Source organism: Pleurodeles waltl, chromosome 3_1 (genome assembly GCF_031143425.1).
Source record: "Pleurodeles waltl isolate 20211129_DDA chromosome 3_1, aPleWal1.hap1.20221129, whole genome shotgun sequence".
NCBI classification, from domain to species: domain Eukaryota; kingdom Metazoa; phylum Chordata; class Amphibia; order Caudata; family Salamandridae; genus Pleurodeles; species Pleurodeles waltl.
This window is the reverse complement of record NC_090440.1, coordinates 80,115,099-80,141,481: the sequence shown is the minus strand read 5'-3', so window position 1 is coordinate 80,141,481 and position 26,383 is coordinate 80,115,099. Positions and strand designations below refer to the sequence as shown.

General features: G+C 41.0%; 1 protein-coding gene across 1 annotated transcript; it reads right to left on the bottom strand.

Annotated features, from left to right (window-relative positions):
• Positions 1–294: 294 nt before the first annotated feature.
• On the bottom strand, positions 295–25,707 carry LOC138283787 (guanylyl cyclase-activating protein 2-like). Its single transcript, XM_069221868.1, has 4 exons — positions 25,513–25,707; positions 22,377–22,526; positions 20,388–20,496; positions 295–5,832 (listed from the first exon to the last, which is right to left on the bottom strand). The coding sequence occupies exons 1-4, from the start codon at positions 25,705–25,707 to the stop codon at positions 5,705–5,707; spliced, it is 582 nt and encodes a 193-aa protein (XP_069077969.1). The 3' UTR covers positions 295–5,704.
• Between the last annotated feature and the right edge of the window lie 676 nt (positions 25,708–26,383).

The window sequence follows — 26,383 nt, the reverse complement described above, 5'->3', positions numbered from 1 at the left end:
CAATAGTAAATGTGCCCCTTATTGTGTTGATCCCACATTCAAAATCGGCATATGACAAATTGCTTCCTGACAAAATACGATCAGTCAGAATTGGCAGCTGATAACATTTCAATCAGAAGATGCAGTACTTTGAATCCTGCAAAGTTGCTGCCAATTCCAAACAATGATGAAGATGATGACAAATCTGACCATGAATGCATTTATGTAACAGAACTGCGTACCAGACCAACACCAAACATAAAGGACAATCAACTTTTTCTTTAATTAATGTTAATTTAATATTTCAAATGCAGTCAGTACAATTCAATTGAAAAAAAATATCATTTAAGGAGCACAGTTGAACACATCACAATCTCAACAAGCTAACAATAATTATCACATTATATAATCATGAAGTGTCCCTGGTGGAGGGAACATACATTCAAGATATCAAACAGGTGAGTCAGCATACATATTTCTTACAGTCTTTCAGGTACTCATATTTACTGTAAAGTATAAATGTGAGAGATAGGTGACCACTTAAAACGTTAAAACAGAATCAAAGAAACAAAAGACACTGTTTGTGGTTGGTTCTTGTCTGAGAGAACACCAAAGAATACATGAGGCAGTTCTATTCCTGATATTGTCAAATCATCATGCCTGTGCAATGTAACTTCACAATTAGCAGAACTGATTGCCCTGACAAGAGCATTTTGCCTGGCTAATGTACTAAGGGCCTCATTTACAAGAAACTGGCGCATTGTGATCAGTGCACCAGTTTTCTGTATTTACAGTACGGTGCTCCATGGTGCACAGTGTCCACAGCTGTCTCAGAAATTCTGACGCAGTTGTGTTGCTAAACCGTAGCATTGCTGGACGCTAGTTGGGGTAGGGGGCATTGAAAACAGCACAGCGTCACTGAGCAGGAGTTAAAAAAATGAAGCTGTGACGGCGCAGAATAGTGCAGTGAAATCTTGTAGATTTCACTGTGCCTTTTCTGAGGCCCTTTTTGCAGGGGAATGCCTACCTTGCATACATTATGCCTGGCGCAGGTACAATGTGGTGTAAGGCTTTACAAACTGGTGCAGTGGTACCATTGCGCCAGCTTGTAAATGCTGCGCTGTGTGGGGGACTGTTTGCCCACTGTAGCATAGAAAAAATGATGCTACGGCACCACAACAGGCTTGTAAATGAGCCCCTAAGTGTGACAGTACACATAGACATCCATTGTGGTTTGGAGTGGTACATGATTTTAAGCAATTATGGTCACAAAGGGGTTTTATGACATCCTCTGGTAGTATCATCAGGAAAGTTTGGTTTTAATTTGTATTGCTCATAATACTGATGATGACTTGGTCACCATCGGCAATCGGTATGATGATGACTTTGCCAGACATTGTGCTCCTGAGACCATAATGATCAATTCAAAAGACCAAAAAGAACAAGTGACTCAAACCGACAATGTAAACTGTGTTTTTTGTTGTTGAACCCAGTACAAGCGGCAGTGAGTGAGCTCAGCGAGATGCAAAAGGAGGTACCAAAGGAATGAGAGGAAAAGTGTGATCCAGCTGGTTGTAAGAAAGATTTTAATGACATTTGGGTAACCTCTGAGAACCAATATGTACTACCTGATTCAATGTTGCCAACTATGGCCAGGTTGATCCTTGGCCAAACACATATAGGGAGAAATTGCATGGTCAGAATTTTCAGAAAGTACTGGTTTAATACACATTTTAGGGTTGTAGCACAAGATCTATGTCAAAAATTTTACTTTTCGGAAAATTAATCAGGGCAGACAAACAGTGGTGACCACGAGTCACAGGAAAATCTGTGGGACCTTTCACTATGTTGCAGGCAGATTATATTGAAGTGCTTGGCTGTAATGGTCTTAGGTACCATTTAGTGATTGTTTGTTTATTCTCCAGGTGGGTTGAGGCCCATTCAGCTAGGGGATGTGATTGCATGACTGTGATCAAATTACTATTAAGGAAGTTGATCCCCAGGTCTGGTTTGCCTACTTTAATTGAGAAAGAAAGAGGGACCCACTTTGAGAATGAAATTCTAAACATTTTATGTACAGCTTTGCAAAATTGAGCAAAAGCTATTGAGAAAAAAAGTGGTTGATAAGTGGTTGAGCAAGTGAATGGAATAAAAAAAACTCCACGTTGGTTAAAGTGAGTGCTTGATGACTTTAAATGGCCTGATGCACTTCCACTTGTCTATATAAACATTAGAAGCACTCCAAATAGAAAGACAGTTCTCCCGCCACATGAAGTGCCGTGTATTACCTCAGCTGCACGTGTATCGATAAGTGATGACAATGTGTTGGACTACTGAAAAAGTTTGGCTGATGTGGTGACATATGTATCATCAGGTGAATTTGGCAACACCATCAACAAAGGTACTGTGTCATGCTTTGAAATCGGGTGACAGAGTGTCAGTGAAGAAGCTTGTTCACAAAAACTGGAGCCACAGTGGAAAGGCTCACACCATGTATTCCTTGTGAATAAACTCCTGTGAAGTGTACTGGGTTTCTGCAGTCGATCCATGCAACTCACACGAACAGAGTAGAGGCTGAAGATGAAGAAGTGGTGACAATAACCACTGAATCACAATGTGAAGCTCGAGTTCGCTGTGTGCATCCAGAGGAAGCAGCACAGGGGAGGTGAAATACCATAGGGGGTGAAGAAAATGAAAACAACAATTAAAATCAAGGAGAAGCATTACAATATTGCGATCAAGAAGAACACGAGACTGAAACTACTGTTCGTGAAAAAGTGAAGTTGAAAATTCAAGCTTCAAGAACTGCCAAAGGGAGGTGGTCCACAGAGAGTCAAGTTGCTGATGCAGAAGTAAGCAGAAATCCAGTTGCAAGTGAATAAGATTCAGCAGTAGCCACAAAAGAATCTGAAGATGAGAATGTGCATTGAGGAGACAATTTGCCTGAATCAGGGAGAAGAACCAAAAATACACTTGAGGACTCAGAGGCCAGATTCAATCAGAGAATAGCCAGACATAATTGAAGTAGTCTCTAAAAACAGTGATTGAGTCACCCACAGCCTAAAGGTCAACAAGAGAGAATGACAAAAAAGAAAGTATGTATCTCCTGAATGAACTTATCTAGAATCAGTCTCAGCAGATGTACCATCAGATATGGAAGTCTATTATGTGGCAAATTGCTATCAGTTTTTTTTTAAGGAAGAACCACATTGAACTAATAAAAAATGTTTTTGATGGGTTTTTCAACTGAACTTTCTGAAACTACACAAGAAGAACTTAATAGTTAGAGTTTTTGTACTTTAGGTATCCAGCCGAAGATAGTAGGGTTTCTTGAATTCTATTGACTGAGTCAATGAACTGAATATTTGAAGCAATTGAAGCTTGATTCCTGGTTTTGCTCATTTTGAAGTTAGGTTTTTGTCTTATTTTTCATTTGTGCTTGGTAATACCAAAACCACTGGTACAAAAAAACGTAAAAATTATTTATGCAAAAAAAATGATTACATCCTGTGCCAGTCCTGATGTATAGTACTAACACTGTTAATGCAAATAATAGAGGTCGGGCCTAGATTTATTAAGGTTTTGCGTTTCTCTTTAATCATTCAAGGGGATGCAAAAACTAGGATGAGATTCACCAGGCCATGTAAAACCGCCTTGTGTGGCCCTGCCTGGCTTGGTAAATCTGGAGTAAAAACAAGGCAGCACAAGTAGCTACCCTGCATTACTCTGTGCAGTGGGGGTGTTACAAGGGTGGAGTGTGGGTATTCCCACACATTCACCCATGTATTCTGAAGCATTTCCAGATTTACCAACACTGGTAGACCTGGGAATGCATCGGAATAGTATGCCTTCCCACCAGAGGGACAACAAATCGAAAAATATTTATTTCTCGTCGTTGTTTCCTCTTTCTAAGTGAGCTGCATGCTGCAGCACACTTACAACAAGGAAAATGCCTCAAAAACAATCCTGCCTGTAACACAGGCACTCTTGCTCCGTGGCGCAATGGTGTCTGCATTGGTGCTAGGCTGCAGATTGTGCACCAGCACAGGCAGAGGACAGGAATGCACCATATCTTAAAAGATACGGGACATTTCTGCACTCTCCTTTTCAGCAGCGCAACTCAGCGAGTTGTTTTACAGAGTTGTGTTTTGTAAAGAAATGTTGAATCTGGCCCAAGGTATTTAGGTCTAGTTTAAAGGGTGTTTATATTAATTAATTTATATAAATAATATTTTCATTTTTGTCATGCTGCATCCAGATGTACTCCAGTTGTTTGCTTTCATTAGTGCATTACACAAATTCATTTTATGTAAGTGTGAAATCTTTCCTCACTTGTACGCAGTGGTTACTGGTGGAAAAGAAGTGTAGACAGAAGGATTTAGCAGTTATCAGGTCTTTGCCTGTCTGTGCCTAGAGCAGGGTCTTCAAACTAGGGGGTGGGGGTCTCAAGTGCTCCCGGGGGGAGGGAGGGGGAGAGGAGAAAGTAGGGGGGGGGGCTCTTGCCAAAAGTATAATCATGCTAATAACGGGGCTTTCCTTTAAGCTGAAAAAAATGAGCAGCAGCAAACCTCTTTGTAAGGGGCCGTCACTAACATGTTTTGTCATCTTTATCGAAGCTGGGAGTATGTGTCAAAAGGAAAGGGACACCAAATACTCTTCAAAACCCCCACCCTCACTTCTAATAATCACACTGTGGATACTTTTCCATGTTAGTAAGGCCTGCCTGACCAGAATAATATGTTTGGCATCATGTATTTGATTGCGTTTTTTAAAACAGTAACAGAACTTTACTACAATGTTTAAATAAGTCCAGAACTATTTAAACATTGTTAATTCAGTAGAATAAATGTGAAAAAGTCGGAGGGGCCCCCGATGTTTTTTTCCCCCGCCTGGGGGTGGGGTGCAGCATTAAGAGGTTTGAAGACCACTGGCCTAGAGGGAGACATGGATTCAGCTTGAACTCTACAGATAAATGCTGGATTGCACTGATGCTTTCAGAGTTTCCATAACCTGAACTGCTGCAGCATGCTGCAGAATTGAACATACAGACAAATTATTTTTTATATGAGAGCATTTTATGTCGTATAATGTACAACACAGACATTTTTTATAGTTTCCTATCTAGCATAGTTCGTAAAAAGTCTATAAACACTGAAATAATTGTGTGTGATTTAATAACCCGCAGAAGTGCTTTTCACAAACACTTTAGAACAGTGGTTCCCAAACTGTGGTCCGGGCCCCCCTGGGGGTCCCCAAAGCCTCCTCAGGGGGTCTGTGACTGCTGAGAAAATTAAATAATATTAAAAGATTAGGTCCCCAGCTTTCAGTAATGACTCAGTGGGGGGGTCCCCGGATTCCAATAATGATTCATTGAGGGTCCCTGGTTTCAAGTATTGACAAATTGGGGGTCCACAGAAGTCAAACGGTTGGGAACCACTGCTGTAGAGAACACCAGCTAATCTGTGGTGTGGAATGTCTGAAGTACGTTATACAATTCTAATGTCAATGTCATTTATTTGGAATCTATTCGACTCTAATTCACACATTTATATTTTGGTCTCACTTTGATTAATTAATTTGAAAATTGCAATCTACATTAATGTTTAAAAAAAAATCCCGGATTAGAACTCTGGACATGCAAGCGTGCAAGATAATTGTCAGTCTATCCGAGCAGACACAGAGGCAGGGTTTTAAGGTCAGGATTTGGGTACTCTTAGAAGTAATCCTAAAAGAGTGCGCTCCTCCTCCTCTGCTCCACCACCCAGCTGCAAGGGTTTGTGTCCAGTTGAAGCATCTTTAAAACCCAGCTGTCCTTCTGGGCTCCCTCGACGAACTCCTGTAAGGAAAGTTGTCCTAAAAGAAAAAATAGCATTGTGGTTATTGCACACTCAGCACGTTTCTAGTCATATGTTATTTTTGCTTCTGCCATCACAATACTTTGGAACAGTACAAGGTTGAACTGTTTGTAAATTTTAAAATAATGCATATCTCAGACAACAATGTGACTCATCAGTAGGTATTATAGTTTTTTATTACTTTCTCATAGGTGATTCTTGTGGTTTCTCCCACATATTCATATTGTTATGTTTCCATTATAATATGTCTATATTACTACGTTTTGTACATATATGCTGTGTGCCTGTGGTATAATATGTGCTTACCAAATCCACTGACCTGAATATGATGTTACTATTCCAAAGTTACTAGTTTAGTGGGTCCGGGGTCACCCATTTTGCAGGACCAGCTGTCTTTCTAATAATCCCATTAAGCTAGGGAGGTGATCCTGGGGTGTTAGACTCTTCCCTTGGAATCCATGGCATCACAATACGACTTAGTGAAATCACCCTGTAATTTACCAGAGAGGTAAGGTTCTTATCCTTTGCATTTTAGCCAATTACGTTGACAGCCTGATTTTTTTGTATGGTATTCCCCTCATTCGCCAACAAATAAACTGCCTTCCCTCCTGAGCTCCACTTTTCTGTATGCACCGTATTTAATGTAGGCCCCAGCATCCATCAATGCTCCCTACCATATGTACTACCTATGTGCAGTGTATTGCATACACAAGACTTTTACTTACCTGTAAAAGAAACAAGTGATGCCCGGCGGAAGTATCTAACATCAGAGTAAACACAAAAGTCCCAGAGGAAAATATTCAATGTGACTAGGCATTTTAGAAAAGCGACTAATTAAATTAATTGTTTTCCTTTACGTTTTTTGTCTCTCTTTTTATTTCAGTGGCATTTTTATTGTATATATCAAACTGCAGCATATAGTTACCACTGATTTGGTCTCGAGAAGATAGCCAAATCTCCCTTACTCTTTCTTTTTCCAGGTGATTACCCCGTTTTCCTAATTCGGATTCAGTGTGAGTTTTAGAGTTTGGAGATCTGTTCTTTTCCAGGGAGCCCGCCAGCACACCGGATGCTGTCACGTACCTGCATGATATCAAACAGCCCTACACATTTGAGGTCAATAGAAAACTTTTTAAAGTATCTTTGTTGGCAACTGCAGTCCCTGTTAGAAACAGGTAACCTTCTAGCAAACACAGTCCATGGATTTTATGTATTTATCAAAATATTTTAAAAATAGGCTTGCTTGTGAGTGCCTAAACGCATTAAATAAATGCCAAACAAAATACAAACTGCTATTAGCAGAATTGAACTCAGTTTACAAAAGACAACAAATAATAAAGAAGAGAGCATCTCACCCATGATCCTGGTCAGCAGCGACTGCTGCAAATTTCAAGGGGATGGGTGGGTTTTTGTAGGACAATAAATAATAAAAATAATCATAAGAGTAATAAAAAAAAATATACTTACCTTTCCCGATGCTGCCATCTGCCTCACGCTCCTCTTCTGATTGTGTCCCAGCATTCCCTAGGACACCAGCACAGGCTCTCAACACAATCCTGGTGCTGCGCTCATGCTGTACCTAGCATGAGAGCAGCACCAGCATTGGTCTGAGCGGCTTGGTCTGCACCTCAGACACTGCGTTGCAGTCTGTGCAGTTTCTCCAACCCGGCTGTGTAACACTGCCGGGTTGGAGAAATCAAAGTGCGCATGTCAGTTAAGACAGCCAGCCAAACTGACATTCACACTTAGTGCACTGACTCTACTGCCCCTCACCCCCACTCCCATGGATCAGCCCCACTCCTCCCTGCATCTGCTGGCTGAGCCAGCAGCTGAAAAATAAAACAATATTACAATACCATTTTATTTTCCAGCTGCTGGCTCAGCCAGTGGGGCGACACTCCTTCTCCATTGCGAAGGAGGCGCCCCTGCTTCTGGTACATAAACACTAATGAGATTTTCTTCCTATGATGGCAAGAAAGGCATTGAACTGCCAGGTTTGCTGTAACATCCTCTGAGAGTCCTTCTTTCAGAAAGACATTTGCATCTGGATTATGTGTAGTCTCTCAAAGTGTGGACGGTGCAAAAACTGGGAAAGAATTTTTAACCCCATAACTGCTGGGCCTTTTCCCTCCCAGTGTTGAGCCCTTTTTAGGGTATTTGGGTCCATATTTATACTTTTTTGCGCGGCATTTGCATCAGCTTTTGATAGAAAAGCGGCGCAAACTTCCAAAATACAATAATATTTTGTAAGTTTGCGCCACTGTTGCATCTCAAAATGACCCAAATGCGGTGCAAAAAAAGTACAAATTTCGACCTTGTAGCCATTGGTGCATAGGGTTCCATAACGTTTTTTCCACATACAGTATCCACAATACATTTCAGTCCTTATTTTGGAATGCCCTGAGGATTGTAAAGGAATCCAAGATTCCTTTGGAAAGGACTGAAAAAATAGGCAAAATATAGCTACCTTTTGAGTTTTTGGGGAAAAATAAGAAAAAAATGTCCCAGATAAGTGTCTGAATTTTTCATAAAAATGGCATAAATGGACGGTTTGCTGTGCTAAAGTCATCATCTTACCAGCTTTTAGAAACATGCACAGCTGAATAAAAAAATCTATTTATTTAGCACATCGTTGGCATTTTTCAAAGAGAACCCATTTTGCTATTTTTGTGCTCTCAACCTGCACCCAGTTTGTGGTGGAAACCAGTGAGAAACCCATGGGTGATCCAAGAAAGCTATAGGTTTCTAGGAAACAGACAAAATTCTGAAGTCAGCAAGGGCTCATATGTGTAGCTCCCTCAAGGTTTTCCCAAAGATATAATTATTGAAGTAAAGAAATATTGAAAATAAGTAGAAAAAACAGACATTTGTAACAACTTTTTCATCTGTAACATTTTGTCACTTTGGCATATTTACAAAAGCAATATACCATGTTGTCCGCTAGACCCTTCTGGTTGCAGGGATATACAGGGTTGTAAGTTTTCCGAGAACCTAAGGTACCCAGAGCCAACAACTGAGTTGCACCGTACAATGGTTTTTCATTGTATAGTGAGTGTAGGGCAATTCATGTGATGAAATATGGAGAGAGAAAAATGAGTGTCAAGGAAACCTATGTATTTCCGAAATGAGCACAAGAAATAAAGTTTAGGATTGGTTAGTGATCATCTGTACATCTCTTAATTTGTGGGTACGTGTACTAGCATATGATTTAAAGGGTATTTTTCAAAATGTCCTCTTTCTTACACAGGGGCTTACATTTAGAAGGCACAAATGCAGTGACATTGAAATGGTAATAACAAATGTGCTACTATTTTATGCTTCCACACATTTTCTGATAAAAATGGTACCTCACTTTTGTGGGTACGCCTAGTGTCCAGGACAGGAAATGGGCCAAAATACAACATGAACACATCACATTTTCCACTGAAAACTGACTCTTTTTTTCTCCAATGTGTGTAACTATGGATTTTGAGCCCTGGCTTCGCCGACACCTATTGAAACCTAGCAAACTTGCACATTTAAAACTAGACACCTGGGGAAATCCAAGGTGGCGTGACTTGCGTGGGCTCACTGAGTTTTTTTCACCCAGAATACATTGCAAACCACAACTTTTGAATAAAAAAACATTTTCCTTGCATTTCTGTGATGGAAAGCCCTGGAATCTTTGGAAATGTCACAAACCTCCTTCCACTCAGCATTCCCCCAAGTCTCTTGATTAAAAGGTACCTCTCTTGTGTGGGTAGGCACAGTGCTTGGTACAGGAAACATCCCAAAACACAACATAGATACATTAAATTTTTCCACTCAAAATTAACCTTTTTTTTCCAAAGTGGGTAGCTGTGGATTTTGGGCCCTAACTCAGCCGAACCTAGGTAAATGTTGTAATCACTTTTCTCTTTGTTCATTCCTTTCCACCTTCCCCTTTTCCTTCCTTGGAACGTTCCGTACACAACTGTCATGTTAAGATTCTACAGCAGACTAGAGCTGACTAGAAAACCTGTGATGGTGTATGTTTCTAATAAAGCTCTTCTGTTCACGTACACAGCCTGTTTCATTTTACGACACTGGCGCCAGAATGGGATGACATGTTAGATGTTTACCAGAATACCTTTGGCAACATTTTGGGCACAACATAAATGTGGTGTTAGAGATGCATAGGTTCTCTGCAAGGACTCAAAGCAAAAGGGAAAGCAGCCTTAAGGTGATTATTGAACACATGTGATTTTGGTCTTTTAACAGGTTCTCTCATTAGGGACCAGTTAGTGAAGTGTACTAATAATCCCAAAATACAGGAAAAATTGCTAGTGGTCGATCCGAATTTAAAACAAGCTATAGATGTTGCTATAAGTGTAGAACATACTGCTGATTGCATCAAGGAAATGAAAGTGTGTACTAACCCAATTCCAGAAGTCAACATAGTTAGCAAACATGAAAGTAACAAAGAAATTAAACACAAGAGTCAAACTGTCAGTGGTGACAATCCTATATGTTATAGGTATGACAGTGTGTGTCACCTTGCTAATAATGTGGCATGTCAAGCCAGAGCAGCCACATGCCGGAAATGTGGGAACAAAGCACATTTTGCTAGGGTTTGCTGAGATTTATGCGCTAAACCTGTTCTTACTGTAGAGCCAGGAACCCAAGAAGAAAGTAAATTAATCTTCCAATTACAAGGTGGTACAGAGAGTGTCAATTTTCCATCTTGAAAAATTACCCTTGACAGTAAGCTCGCCACTGTCTTTGCAGATTCATGTTCAACCCTATACATTAGTAGATAAAGATCTATTGTCTAGTCTGTTCTTGGACAAGCAAAATGAACTTGAAGTACCAGACATCAAAACAAAGGGGTATAATGGGAATCTCATCCCTTTAGAAGGTATGAACATCAGTTTTAAAGCGAGAAGTACAGTAGGAAAAGTTTATGTGACTAAGAAAGGGCCCACTCTACTAAGGTGGTACCAGCAAAAGAGTTAGGTATCAAGTTAGACCCCAATTGCTCCAACCAAGTCCTCTTAGTAGATTCCTCAAAGTGTGAAAATGACGTTTTTAATGATTTTCCTGCTGTGTTTTTTCAGATGAACTAGGATTACTAAAAAACTATCAGCGCAGTATCAAGTTGAAACACAAAGCTAAACCAGTTGCCCACAAGGTGAGACCTATTCCCCACCTTATGCAGGCTCCCCTAAAAATAAACCGGAAAGATTGCTCGATTTGGGGGTCATCAAACTAATACAAAGTTCGCAATGGTTGGCTCCTGTGGTAATAGCTACCAAGTCCTCTAGAAAGGACATAAGGCTTTGTGTAGACTAAAGAGATTTGAATGCTAATATATGGGTTGACAGACATCCCCTTCCCTGTATTCATGAAGTCCTTACATTAACTAAGGATGCCAGGTGCTTCAGTGTACTTGACCTCTCATCTGCCTACCATCGGATGGAGCTACATCCTGCATCACGTCACTGCACATCCTTTGTGACCCCTTAAGGTGCCTACCAATACATATGCATGTCTTTCAAGATTGTTTTGGCAACTATGGCATTTCAAAGGATAATGCAACATGTATTGAAAGAAGTCTCTAATACAATGTGTTTTCAGGATGATATTCTGATTCACGGCAGGTATGAAAAGGAGCATAACACTGTATTAAAGGAAGTTTTATCCAGGCCAAGAAAGACAGGGCTCACTATTAAGAAGGAAAAATGTCAAATTGGGGTGGGGTCAGTGGAATATCTGGGCCACAAAATTTCCCATGATGGTATCAAACCCAAATTGTAACCTTGTAGAGGTCACAGAGAAAACAGAAGCTGCCACAAATGTAGAAGAACTCTCTGACTCTTGAGTACTAATCTAAGCTTGGGCAAAACTACGTATGCATTCTACAGTCTTTACACAATCTATTGATAAAGGAGGTGCCACTCTTGTGGGATAGGAATTTTCAGTCTGCTTTTAAATCAGTAAAACTGTGTATGACCAAAGCCCCATCATTAGGTAGGTTTGACCCTAATAAATCTACAGTTTTGACGACAGACGCCAGCTAAAAAGGATTAGGGGCTAGCTTAACCAAGATAATGGATGGGAAAGAACAGATTGTTGCTTTCACGTACACAGTTGTGGAAGCTTAAGAGAAACACTATTCCACAGTAGAAAAGGAGGTCCTAGCATGTTGTTGGGCAGTGAGACACGTAAAATATTTCTCGTGGGGTGTTCCGTGCACTGTTAAGACAGGTCACAAGCCACTAGTCTATGCGTTCATCACCAAAGGGTCCACTAGGGCCACACCCAGGATCTCCAAGTGGATATTAGGATTAGAAGGCTACAATCTTAGAGTACAATAAGTTTCAGAAACAGAATGTTGTAGCAGATTTTCTTTCTTGTGCTCCTTTAGACCGTTCCACAGTCACTGCTGAAGAAGAAGAGAGAGAGGTTGTACTAAGGTTATCAAGCATGAACAGGACCAAGTGGGAAGAATGCATGGGGTAGGATGATGACATAAGATTGCTAATAAAACTCTACAGGGAGGGTTGTCCGAAGGTAGGAGTGGTGTTCCCATCAGGCTATCTAAGTTTTGAGAGGTAAGATTTGAACTGAGTATACATGACAATACTGTTTACAGAAGTGAGAAAACAGTGCCCCCAGAAGGGATTAGAGAAAAAAATAATAGAACTAGCACACAAGGGTCATTTGGGACATAGTCTCACTAATTCAAAGTACAGTCCAAGTATTTGTGGCCAGCAATGAACACAAAGGTGGAAGATATGGTGAAAGGGTGTCTAGAAATGCATAAAGAGTGACAAAAGGAATCATGTTAGAAAGCCTCCCCTTTGCACAGCAGAGCTTCCAGACACACCAAGGTCTAAATTAGCTCTAGATCTAATATGCCCTCTAAGTCTGAAAAAAAAAACCCACTAAAGAAGCATTTTATTCTTGTATTAATAGATTACCATTCACTTTGGATCACTACAAAGTGTGTACAGCAGATTAACACAGGAACCTTATTCTATTATCTCAAAGATGTTTTCTTTGAGGAGGGTACCCCCAAAATCTTAGTAAAACACAACGGGGTACAGTTTACCTCGGACCTCACAAGAGAGTTCCTCAATGAACTACAAATTCAACATCATATGACTGCCTTGTATTGTTTCCGTGCTAACAAGTTAGTAGAAAGGATAAACAGAATGGTGAAAGACTGTTTGCAAAGGACAAAGACGACAGGTGTGTCAGCCAAATCTGCCCTTCAAGACACTGTGCGGGCTTACCGCACAGTGTCTAATTGTGTCACTATAATTTCTTTCTTCTTGCCTCTGAAGGGTAGAAACCCTAGAGCAAAAATGACAGCTTCATGATTGAAAGAAAAGAGAATGTGTATGATGAATAAAGAGGAAGTATCAAGGAAAGTATCCAGGTGCCAAGATAAATACGAAAACAGATACGATGTAACACAACATGTAAGGGTCCCATCGTTTGAAGAGGGAGATTGTGTACGTGTGCATCTTCCCAAAGATTGCAGGAAGGAGGGATCCAGGTTTTCCACACCTTTAAAACTGTCTTGGGTAGGGAAGAATGTTGGAGAGTTGGAAAAAGGTGGGAATGGATAAAATAGTTCCTCATAGTCCTGCTCAAATAGAGTTACAACAAGGAGGCAGTAAAAAACACAAGAGCTCTAAGAAATCTGAAAGACCAAGTACTGCCCCACCCTGTCATAGAGATTATGTTATGAATTAAAGGTGTCACAGGAATCTTATCCACTGCTATGCTGTCTTTCGGATGTTTAACCTTAAAAATTATATTGTTATGTTTTTTCCCTCTTCTCTCCTTATTTCCTTACCTTTTTCATTACATTAGGGCCTATTAAATATATAATGTTGCCATTTTATTGGTGCATCACTTACCTTTCATAGCAAGTGCAGCAAATGTACATCACAGTTATATTCAGTTCCTTCCTTCCAAGTGTTGGAGTTTAGATATTTATTGTATTTGTTCCTTTCCTTGCTAAGGTAGGTGTGTAGTAATACAATTTTCCTTGGTTCATTGTTTTCTCCCACTTCCCCTTTTCCTTCCTTGGAACGTTCCATCCCCAACTCTCAAGTGAAGACTCTACAGCTGACTACAAAATTTGTGATGGTGTATGACATCTAATAAAGCTGTTCTCTTCATGTAAAGAGCCTCTTTCATTTTACAACAGTCTAGCAAACATGCACAATTTTTAAATCTAGACACCTGGAAGAATTCAAGTGGGGGAGGGTGACTTGCATGGCTCTCACTGGGTCTTTTTACCCAGAAGCCCTTGCAAACCTCAAACTTTGACTAAAAACAAATTTTCCTTGTATTTCTGCAATAGAGAGTTCTGGAATCTACGTCCCCTAAATTGTACCTCACTTGTGTGGGTAGGCCTCATGCCTGTGACAGGAGATGGCCCAAAATGCAATATGAATACATCACATTTTTCCACTCAAAACTGACAGTTTTTATTCCAAAGTGCCCAGCTGTGGATTTTGGGCCCTGACTCAGCCGCCACCTGGGGAAACCTGGCAAACTTGCACATTTTTTAAAACTACACACCTGGGGAAATACAGAGTGGGATGACTTGCATGGCTCTCACCAGTTCTTCTAGTACACAGAATCCTTGCAAACCTCGACTTTGCTGAAAGGCAAAACTGTCCCTCCACCCACATCTCACAACAAAAATGGTACTTCAGTTGTGTGGGTAGGCCTAGTGCCCTTGACGGCTCAAAACACAACTTGGATACATCACATTTTTCCACTCAAAACTGATGCTTATATTTTTTTGCAAAGTAGTTAGTTGTGGATTTTGGACCCTAGATCAGCCTCATCTAAGGAAACCTAGCAAATCTGCAAATTGTGAAAAACTAGGCAACTAGAGGAGTTCAGGGGTGTGCAGAAGTTCGTGGCTCTCGCTACATAATTTGCCACCCCCCCTCGGAAGCCCTTGCTAACTTTGGTAAAAAAAAAACATAACATTTTTCTCATATTTCTGTGACAGGAAGTTCTGGAAACTGCGGGGAGCCACAAATCTATCACCCTGAGTTCCCACATGTCCCCTGATAAGAACATTACCCCAGTTGTGTAGGTGGGCCAAAAGACCATGACAAAAGGCACTAAAGTGCTATATTGATAGATAAGTAATAGGGGTTGCTGTGGTATTTGGGTCCGTGCTGTGGTGCCACCCATGCAAACTTATGAACCACAGACATTTTTGAAAACTAGAAAACCAGGGGATTCCAGGGTGGTGTGCCTTGCGTGGATGCCAAAGGATTTTGTTACCCACAATGCTCTGAAACCTCAAACTTTGCCTGAAATCATACATTTTCCGTACATTTTTGTGACTGATACTTCTGGAATCTGCAGGAATCCACAAAATTCCTACCACCAAGCGTTACCCCCACATGTGCCAATAAAAACACTGCACTACTTATGTGGCTCTGCCTAGTGCCACCAAGAGTAATAACTCAAAATAAGGTCAATGGAAACCCTTGAGTAGGGGCTGTCATTGACCTTCATTCCCGATAAGCAGAGAAGCTGTGATGTGGAGTTTTGTTGTCGAAGCTGCCGTCAACAAGTGATGCCAGGACCTTCCACCGGAAAAAGCTTTGCACAGTGGCGGTTCCAGGGGCGATGCATCGGTGCCAAGATGCAAAATGCAGCAGTGATGCAAGTCTTTTGTGACAGGCCCAATCCATGCAGTAGCGGCGTTGCGTTGGTTCTGCTTGAGGATACAATGCTCAGCTGAGGAGATGGGTCGGTTCTGCTTGGTGATGTGTCGCTCAGCAGAGAATGATATGTTTGCACTGGAAAAACACCTTAGCCCACTTCTTAGGGTCCTGGACTGGAGTGGCATCATTTGGCAGAGCAGACTCACAGATGGCAGAGTCTAGGTGCAAATGCAGGATGGTTGGAAGTCTAATATGTCCCTGAGACTTCAGATCTGAGGTCAGCCAGATAGCCCTTGGAGTCACTCTGGGTTCAACTGATGCAGGTCCAGTACTTCTCACCCAGGCAAGAAGGTTGCAGGGCAGCACAGCAAGGCAGGAATCCAGCAAGACAGCAGAGTAGCGGTCCTTCAGCAGCACAGCAGTTCTTCTTTCTGGCAGAGTATTCACAGATCCAGAAGTGTACTGAAGTGGTGGTGTCAGAGTACTTATACCCAGCTGGGCCTTTGAAGTGGAGGAGACCTCAAAGACAGGCCTTTAAGTACGCAGAGGTCCTGCCATCCCTGTCCTGGCTCCAGACTCAATACAGGGGAGTATGTAACTCTTTGTGTGGGGACTTAACACAGACTATTCAGGTGTAAGTGAGGCTGACTGTAGCTCCTCCCTCTCATCTTGCCCTGGTTGGCCCATCAAGGCCTATTTAGTCATACCCAGGCTCCCACTGAGCTGCCTATAGGAAATACACAAAGCCAAGCTGACACCCACCCCAGACGTGATTAGAGACAGGCAGCAGACACCAAGCCCTGTAATATACTTTTTTAGCGCCGCATTTGCTTAATTGTTTGATGCAAAAGCTGCGCAAACTTACAAAATACAATTATATTTTGCAAGTTTGCGCCGCTTTTTTATCAAAAATTACACAAATGTGGCACTAAAAAAGTATAAATATGGGCCCAAGTGCCATAAGTAAGAAAATGGCAACTTTCTAAAAGTCACATTTTCAGTATTGCAATTTAAAATCCGACTTCACCATAAGCTGTGATTTTAAATTGTGATCCCAGAGACACCATATTAGAAAAATGTATCTCTTCCAAATTGTGAATTACATTTATACGTTGTAATAAAGTTATCTCAGAGTTATCCCAAGGAAGAGATAGGCCTTGCAATAGTGAAAAACGACTTTGGGAGTTTTTCACTTCCAGGGCATGTAAAACTTAAAAGTACATGTGCTGCCTTTTAAATACATTACACACTGCCCTTTGGGTTGTCCAGGGCATATTGTAAGAGTCACCTAATCATATAAGAAGGGAAGGTTGGGGCCTGCAAAATTGTTTCTTTGCCCGGTGGACATGGCAGTGTAAAACTGCAAACACAAGCTCTGCAGTGGCAGGCCTGAGCCATGGTTAAGGGACTACTTAAGGTGGGTGGCAGAATCAGTGCTGAAGGCCCACTGACAGTATTTAATTTACGGGCCCTGGGTACAGATAGTACCACTTTACTAGGGACTTATAAGTAAATTAAATATGCACATAGGGCATTGCCAGATTTAGGGGAGAGCACACAAGCACTTTAGCACTAGTTGACATTCGTAAAGTGCACAGAATTCTAATACCAGCAAAAACAAGGTCAGAAAAGTGGAGGAGGGAGGCAAAACATTGGGGGGAAGACGACCCTAAGGCTATCAGGTCTAACAGTAATGATAAAAGAAAGACTCAGGCTGTTTGGTAAGCTCTTCCTGGGCAGCCCGAGGTTAAAATGAAGTAAAGGAATCTCTCTGGTACAGAGCACCAGAGGGGCCTTTATTTAGCTTCTCAGTGTCCGACACTCACTGGGGAATGGCCGACACCAGTACCCAAAGGGTTAAAGGGCCATGACTGTAGGTGTGGAAGAAGGTCTAACAGACAGCTTAGTGAGTGCAATTGCATGATGCTGCTGTACTGTTTGCACAAGATTGGACCCCCCAGTGTCTGACTCAGTTGCCCTGTTACAGTCTAGGCCACGGGTCCTAACACTTTGACTTCCCCGCGGTATTACTACTAGAAGCCAAGGTTCCCCGTCTGGACAGTTTTTTGTGATTTGAACCTCAAAACAATACACAAAGTTACAGAAACAAGTATACAACAAACAAATATACTAATTCTGAAATATTTATTTAGTTCACAAACAATCACCATCACACCCGTAGACTTGTGGTAAATATTCTGTGGAAAGAAATCTTGTTTCAAATGTACTTACCACTGTGAGCTACAACATTTGCGGGCTCACGTCTTGGCATCTGATGGTGCTAGGCTCTTTGAAATTTGGCCTCCTTTTACCTGCTTTATCTTTCATAATTGTTAATAGCAAATCATTTACATTCACAAAGGCTAAAGGCATTTAAAATGAAGATGAAGGCATTTCTACAGAATTACAATTGAGTGTACCTTGACCTTTAGAGTGTTAATAGGACATCAGCGTCAAGTCTATGGGCTGATTTGCAAAACCATTTACGAGTACAGGAAGAAGTCTTACAGTAGTGTTCTTTCATGTACTCTTACACTAGTATTCTTTCATGTACTCTTACAGTAGTGTTCTTTTATGTACTCTTACAGTAGTATTCTTTCATGTACTCTTACAGTAGTGTTCTTTTATGTACTCTTACAGTAGTGTTCTTTCATGTACTCTTACAGTAGTGTTCTTTTATGTACTCTTACAGTAGTATTCTTTCATGTACTCTTACAGTAGTATTCTTTTATGTACTCTTACAGTAGTGTTCTTTCATGTACTCTTACAGTAGTATTCTTTCATGTACTCTTACAGTAGTGTTCTTTTATGTACTCTTACAGTAGTATTCTTTCATGTACTCTTACAGTAGTATTCTTTTATGTACTCTTACAATTCTTGTAAATCGCCCCAAAACGTCCAACTCCCTTTCAATAAAAGTGCAAAGAGGGCACAGTCCTTTCTATTCATACTAAATGGATATGAATATTTCCTGAATATCAAACTTATAAAAGGTGATGGGAGGATTGCTTGCAATAGATCTAACCACTGGCAATCGGTCGGGGTAGCATTCCAACCCGTTGTTCTATACCATCTCAGTTTGGACTCAGCCATATGCAAATCAGTTTTGACCTTGCGTCAGTGGGAACAGTCAAGCCTGAACTGCCAGGCCAGGTTTTTCCTGAACTGGAACATAAGCAACCAAAGACCGCTTTCACACCAATTGGGCTTCATCCTGAATATTCCTATTTTATTGCCATGTTAAGTGTTTTATGGCCAATTCACCAATGTATGTAACAATATGTAAGGAGTATTCCTGTATGTACTTCGAGATACCTTTGTTAATAGGCCCCATACTTTTTGATAAAGATGGCTTTGCCTTTTACAGTTCAACATACTAGCATTGCAACTGTTTTAGGTGATTGTATTTGAGACCTGCCTGGAATCCTAAAGAGAGATGTTATTTTGTCATCCTGTCAAAAACACTTAAAAATGCAAAACTGTCATCAAAAAAGAGTTGTAAAGAAAGTAGAAATGCCTTTGCACCACAGCGTGAAATTTCAGTCAAGTAGTTACAATGCTATATTGTGTTTTAGGGGTATATGTAAAATGTTATTACTGTCTCCCCACAAACATCCAGGAGGGGTGTATCTATCCTGGTTTTTCAGGATATTATGGTGATGAGCTTCTTGGTTATGTCACAGTTCAAAAAGTGTTTGATGTCTCTAAACGTCATAAATTATGGGTATCACAATAAACCATTTCAATGGTACTCAGTTTACCAATCTCATTAGTCTGGAAGGTTGTGTTGTTCTGTTGTTCTTGTCGGTGTTTGATCTTGTGACCTGGAATTAAGTTGCTCAATGAGCCTTTTTACTTGAAGATGAACTTATAAACCATCTATCCTTGTAAGGGGTGCATCCTGAGAATCTGGCGCTTAGGTGTAGTTGATTTAATTTATAGAACATACTGAAGTGTTCTGACAAGTGACCTGACTTAAGATGATGAAGGCAGTGAAAATCCAAGGGCCTCATATAGAGATCGTGGACAGAGTATGTACCTTTGACATGGTGGTGTACTTCAATACCGCCATGTCAAGCGTATTCCACCTGCCGAATCTAGAGATGTCCGCCGGTCCATCTCTTGTAATGGCAGGTGCCAATGTTCTGAAAGTTTGACGGACGCCTCAGTCAACATGACAGAGTCGTACAGCAAACCTTAAGTATAAGTTTTCTTTTTTTTTTTAAACCTGAAAGTAAGAATTGTTGTTTGAAAATAATAAAAACAGTGCCTCCCTCGTCATGGGAGATATCTCTCATGGTGTGAGGGGCATTTACAAGTTTTTATTGCCCCTTACCAAAAGGTTTTATCTGGCAGTGACAGACAATGAAAACTGGCCATTTGACCATCAACTCTAAATTGTGGGGGCAGTCAAATGGCCAAACCCCACGTCCCTTACCCTATCGGGCTGCTGGAGGTGTATGCCAGAAACAGAGTATACGTCATTTCTACCTGACTCTAATTGAGGCTTCACTTTGGGGGAGAGGGTACTACTTGTCTTTGCGAGTGAGTACCCTCTCTGCTAAACTGTAAAGCGGGCCTACGTTTTAAGTTGCTTCCTGCCCATCAGTATTGGTGCCTGATAGTGTCTGTTGCATTCAGTTGGAATTTTTACTCTACAGATGTCTACAATCTAGACAACTAGTTTACTCATGACTTGGCGCTAGGTGTTACCCAAAATGTGGAGCACTACTCTTGCTTTTGATTGTGCTCTTGTGTACATGGATTTTGTGAGCCCTGTGTTTATTTGTAAAGCGCACTCTTTTCCTCTGCCCACCGTCACCCCGGCTGTGACCATAAGATTGAAGTAAAATGATTAGATAGGAGAAAATATCATGATTACCATCTCCATTTTCATCCACACTCTGAAAGATCCTTTCGCAAACCTCATCTGCGGTCAGCGCCTGGACATCTGGATCTTTCCGCCAGCCTTTCTTCACATTGTAAATAGCCTGCAGGAGAAAACGGCTACTGGGTAATCTGGTTACATACATTTGCAGCTTTTAAAGCTAGAAGAAAACAAATGGGGCAGATATACCAAGCTGAAGGCGGGTGGGAGCACACTGCCTCACATCCCAGCATTCAATTTACCCCAAAGCGTTGTGGTAAATGCAGTACAAGTTCACGCTTACTTCAGTGGTAGTCTGAGGTTTTTACCCCTTGTTGGTGCAGCTAGTGCCATACATCTCTAGGCATGTGTGGCTGGATTTAGTCCTTCATCAGTTGAGGAACACATACGTGTGTCTAGAGATATACAGCACTATCTGCACCAACCTTGGTGAAAAACTACACTCAAATTTGAAGTAAGCCCTAATTGTGTACGGCATTTACCATAGTGCAAATGGGTGAACTGTGTTGGGATGTGAAGCAGGGAGTGGATGTTACTGGGCTAAAATGCCTTGTGAGTTTCGGAAAAGTGACAATCTACGAGATTTTTTTGCAGTGCTAAACGGTGCACTGAGGCATTAGAGCGCTTTACAGGAGTACTAGATTACATAATTTAAGGGTTTTTTAGGCACGAGGTGAACCTGGTTCCCCAATTCCAAATTCAGCAGTTCAGGACGTTAGGCCACAACTCCTGCCCAAATTTCTTTCTGATCGCTCCCCACTATGGAAAAAGTTGTAATTTCTGGAAAAATTGCCAAGGGCAGAGGTAAAGCACTTACGGAGGATTGCAAACTGGAAATGTATTCTCCCAAAACTGACATGGGAGGTATAAGAAATGTTGAGAATATAAAATATTGGCCTTGTGGAGAAAGAAGGAAAAAGAACAAAATATGTACCCTAAAGGTAAAAATATGCATCTGCATTGCTGGAACTGGGAATTCACCAAAGTTTACCAAATGTAGTCCTGGATACTAGTAACTGTCACAGGTTACCACATGGACTTTTGGAAACCAATGTGAATTTCTGAAAGTTGTAAATCTGCACCTGTACACGGTGGTAGACCTATGGGTGCCACTTTACGGCTTCTCTTTGATAATCAGGCCCATGGTAACTAAACAGTCAATAACATTTTCAAACAATCTTTTACTCACACTGGGGTCCACAGTGTCAGTCTTTCAATGCTTAATTTGTAAAACAATAATTGCCGGGGCCCAACGTTTTGTTGACAGAGCTATCAAAGGTCAGGGTACCGAATACCAAGGCTGCATAGTCATGAGTAAACCTCATACGTCTTTATCCACCATTAGACACTGCCTGCACCCTTTTCTCACTATTGCAGGCTCATTTTAATTCCTGCTTTTTTTTCGTTTCTCACTGTTTTCTAACTTTCTCTTTCATTCCTTCCATCATGTTTTTCTCTGTCTTGGCTCATGATCAGAATCTGTTCAGAAAATTAGTGCTGTCCTGCCGGGCCCCATCTGCACCCCCCCAGCTCAAATTAAGCACTGTATTCATGCTTTTTTTATTACAGTGCCAAGGTGAAATTCCAACTGTGACAATGCAGTAATATGAACATGAGAAAAAAATACATTTGACTCCTTAACAGATTAGATGTAACAACTCGTTACACAGGGACTCATCTCTTCTATTGACACAAGGTCTCTTCAATGCAAGGTCAAATTTATTTTATAAACAGACAAAAATGCTTTGGAATAAGCCTTACATGCAGATACTCCAAATATATTATGCTGTTTATTGCCATTGTTGGGCGACATTTTGACCCACTTGAGGCTTTGGCTTGTAAATCAAATCACATTTATATGTATAGATAGATAGATAGATAGATAGATAGATAGATAGATAGATAGATAGATAGATAGATAGATAGATAGATAGATAGATAGATAGATAGATAGATAGATAGATGGATAGATAGATTAATTACCTGGATAATTTCCCGTAGTTCACTCTTGTCTACACAGCCATTTCCATCTTTGTCGTACATCTTGAAAGACCACCTTAGCTTGTGCTCCAGTTTCCCTCTCAGGACAAGGTTTAGCGCTGCTACATATTCCAGAAAGTCTATTATGTTGTCCTGCAAAGTCAAGTGAAGAAGCTATTCATGTGTACTTACAGCTTGGCTCTTGTCATGGGGGAGAATGTCATCTATTTCTAGTCTTTCGCCAAAAACGTTAAGCCTGCTAGGAAGTCAAGGGTAATAATTATATTGACGACAATTAGCCTGCGACAAACAAAACTTGATTTTTATACTTATTTGTTTCTGCAGTCTCTGACAGCTGGGAATAACAGGTTTTAATGCTACCCAATGAAACAACTTCAGAAAGAAGAAAGGCTGAACTGGGATTTGAATACGCGACCTTCAGGTTACAGCAAAAGCCAGCAGCTAGCAGGTAACTCACTGTGCATCTTGATGTATTGTGTTTCTCTACTTCAAACTAGAGGAAACAATGCCAAAGATTGCAGCACTCTTAGTCTGAGTAATGGATTTATTAAGGGACTTCCCAGATACCAAATGAAAGCACACAAACATATGAACATAAGCAATTAACTTGTCACAGTGAAACATGTATATGCCAAAATACTCACAACAGTTAAACAAAGACAGGCAGAAAATGTGCAATACATCAACAGTGAATACATACAGTGAACATATATATATAGTCAAGCTAAATAATTAAGTATTAAAAGGCATCACCATAGGGGTTGAATCCATCATCCTTGCCAGCATCAAACCAAGAAACCCTGAACAGCTGAGGCAGGAGGTCGTCCCCAAAATGGGATTTTTCCCTGAACAGTGCATCCACTTTCAGGCAAGCTCCCTCCTCCGTGCCCAGTTTCCCCACCTTATATACCTTTCAAGCGCTGGCTTTACTCGGTCTGTGTTGAAAACACGCAAAGGAACAGGCCCTGCCCCAAAGCGCATTCCAGAGACAGAGCTGTACTTTTCCTTGATGAAAACATTCCCAGGCTGAGACTCACTTATGTCTACTTTCCACATCCCGCAGGTTTTGTTCCAGCACCGTGTAACCCTGTGCAGGTGAAAAAAGCACAAACACGTTCTGTGTGGAAAACCCTGCCCCGCCGCTGTGACGGCACCTGAAGCTTAGCACAAAATGGAGTCAGTGGTCAAGATGGAGTCGTCATTAAAAACACATAGCATTACATGCATGCTTAGTGCAATTGGCTGGAAGTTGCCCTCGCGGCAAGGGGCTAGTGCGCCCCTGAGCAGTCAGCAATACAAACTCTACACACCTTACTTTTATCATAAGCGATGATGTCACATGATCTTTAGTACATATAAATGTCTAATGTTCATCTATCAGTAACTTCAGAGGTTAGTTAGTAATGGTCCGATGTACGACCATTCCAAATTGGAAGTCGCGATTTGCATTTTTTTGTGAGTCGCAATATGAAATGTGCACCAGTGTCAACCACACTGTTTGCGATGCTTAGTGGGGTCTCAAACGACCTACCTCATCAGTATTCATGAGGTAGGTCACAATTTGTGACCCATTGGAAATGGCCTCACTCACAGGGATGGTGGCATGCTGGTGACAGCAGACCACCATGTCTGTGACTGCTTTTTAAATAAAACAGAATGCATTTCATCCAAAAAAATGAAAAATGTTCTTTTCTTTTTTTTCCAGAGTAGGCAGTGGTACATTGGAGCACTGCCTACTCTGAAAAAATATTTTCGCTTCCATTCACAAAGGGGAAGAGGTCCTGTAGGGACCCCTTCCTGTTTGCAAATCGGTTACCACCAATTTAATTTGTTTTGAAACTGCAATTGCAGTCATAAAACAATCATACATCGGCCTGTGACTTGCTATTTGGAATTGACGCCCTTGGAACGCCACTTCATAATTGCGAGTCGCAATCCCTATTATGTGAGTCTGTATTTGCATGCTAGCTCGCAAAATAGGGATGGTACATTGGAAAAGGCCATTTTGCGGTTGCAAAAGGTGAAATTCGCCTTTTGCGACCACAAAAGTGCGTTGTACATCGGGCCCTTAGCGTTTCAGTCTGTGCAGTAGGCCTGGGCTTGGTGCCGGACAAAATGGTAAAATCCAGTTGTGGCCACTCTGACAGATCAAATAATGACCTCCATTGATGCACATTAAATATCACTGTTTTTCATTCATATTCCATGTGTTTAGTCTGAAAGACTGAATTAATTTCACTATTCGCGTTTAATTGGTACTTTCTAGGACTCCAGGTAAGGGGTGGGAGAACCTCTACCACTGCTTTTAAACCCACAAGCTCTTAGAATGCACTAGATTGGTAAATGAAAGTTCAGGCCTCGAATATAACGCAGCACAATGGATCATAAAGTCCCTCATGACAAGGATATATGTAGAAAGGTCAAAGTGTAACAAAAGCTTTACTGGATGTACTGGTGTGGGGATGCCAGGGAAAGCCCCCACCCTACAGCCAAGTTTTTTCTAAGAGTATCAGGATAGCTGCCAAGTGTTTCCTTGTGAAGTGTATCAAGTTCAGCAGGTCCCCGGTTTCTGGCAATATATTTATTTTGATTGGGTTGTTAAGGCCTAAAAAGTGAAGCTGAAAGTCCCAGAATGCAAGTTCAGTGTCTTCAGTAGCGAGCATAGATAATATCGGGCAATATTCTATAGAAGAACATAATAGCCACAACATACAGAATCAAGAAATATAAAATTAATTTCCAGATTTGGTTAAAAAGCATGAGACACTAAACATACCCTAAACGTACTATCATCTAGAAGAAACACAAACTGACTTATATAGTTGATGATTACATTAGTATCTAAAGTGTCACTATTAAAAAAAATCGAATTATACCTGAAATATCTAGAAAGGTGGGATTAGCTAAAAGGCCAGGACTGTCTTCAAGGGGTAACTTTGCAGCAATAGGAATTTTAAAATAAAAGGGGTATGAGTGTCTCTAAAATTGAAAGTGCAGGCACTGAGTAAAAAAGTTTGAAAAAGCAGTGATACTATTCTTCAGTAAAAACAAGTTGTGGTTGGTTCCTACTCACTACGATCTCTGACCAGCCCTACCTCTCCGTTCATATTATTCTTACCCCATTTTTGTCAAACGCTCGGAACATGCTGTCCACATAGGTAGAGGCATCATTGTTATCCGTGACCCCAAAGAAGTTCTTGAATTCGTGTAGGTGTAAAGCGCCGCTGGGGCACTCTACGACAAACTTCTTGTACATCTCTTGCAGGTCCACCACATCGATCTCTTCAGCGATGGTCGCCTGATACTGACCCATCTCCGGCCAGGCCTCTGCTCGCCCCATCAGTTGTGCTGCAGATTTGCTGGTCTTGACTATATATGGAGGTAATCTGACAGCTCATGGAGGTCGAGGCTGCATCTTCATTCCACCATATGCCCTCTAAGCACTTTGCTGAATGACTCCAAGAGCTGGGGTGAAGCATGTGTTCCAGTAGAGGTTGCTGAGAGCTGACCAATCAGAGTAAAGCACAGTCTTAACTTTATTAAAGACATGGAGGCAAGTATTATCTCCTTAAGGATCTCCCTGTTAATCCTACACTCCTATCAGTGTGTGTTCTTAGGAAGGTCTCCATTTTCTAATTAAAACTCTTGGCCCTTCTTCTGGAGCCCAGTTACCTAATCTACCCAGGCTGATGCTATTTATTCCGGTCTGTCCTCCTGTTCAGCAACATATTATGTAAGAGGTATGCTTTATGGTCAGGTTTCATTTTACAGCAGTCCGTGTTTTGCGGCAGCAAAAATCAATGTTCATATTGTCTTTTGTAAACAGAATATTCACATTTGTTTAGGCCATCTCAAAGCAGCATTGGCTGCCATAAATAGATATGAAGTCAAATGGGTACACTAAAAATGAAATATGGAATTAAAATAAGTATCGACGTAAATGATCATGGGATTAAAAATAGCGCCGCATCTTGCTTTTAATGTAATGA

What these genes read in the sequence shown, in the direction of transcription:
- LOC138283787 (XM_069221868.1), bottom strand. Translation starts at nt 25,707, where the DNA reads ATGGGTCAGTATCAGGCGACCATCGCTGAAGAGATCGATGTGGTGGAC. An exon ending in GAGCGTTTGACAAAAATGGG is followed by an intron (nt 22,527 to 25,512) that starts GTAAGAATAATA and finishes TTGACTTTGCAG; the next exon opens with GACAACATAATAGACTTTCT. An exon ending in AACTACGGGAAATTATCCAG is followed by an intron (nt 20,497 to 22,376) that starts GTAATTAATCTA and finishes TTTCTCCTGCAG; the next exon opens with GCTATTTACAATGTGAAGAA.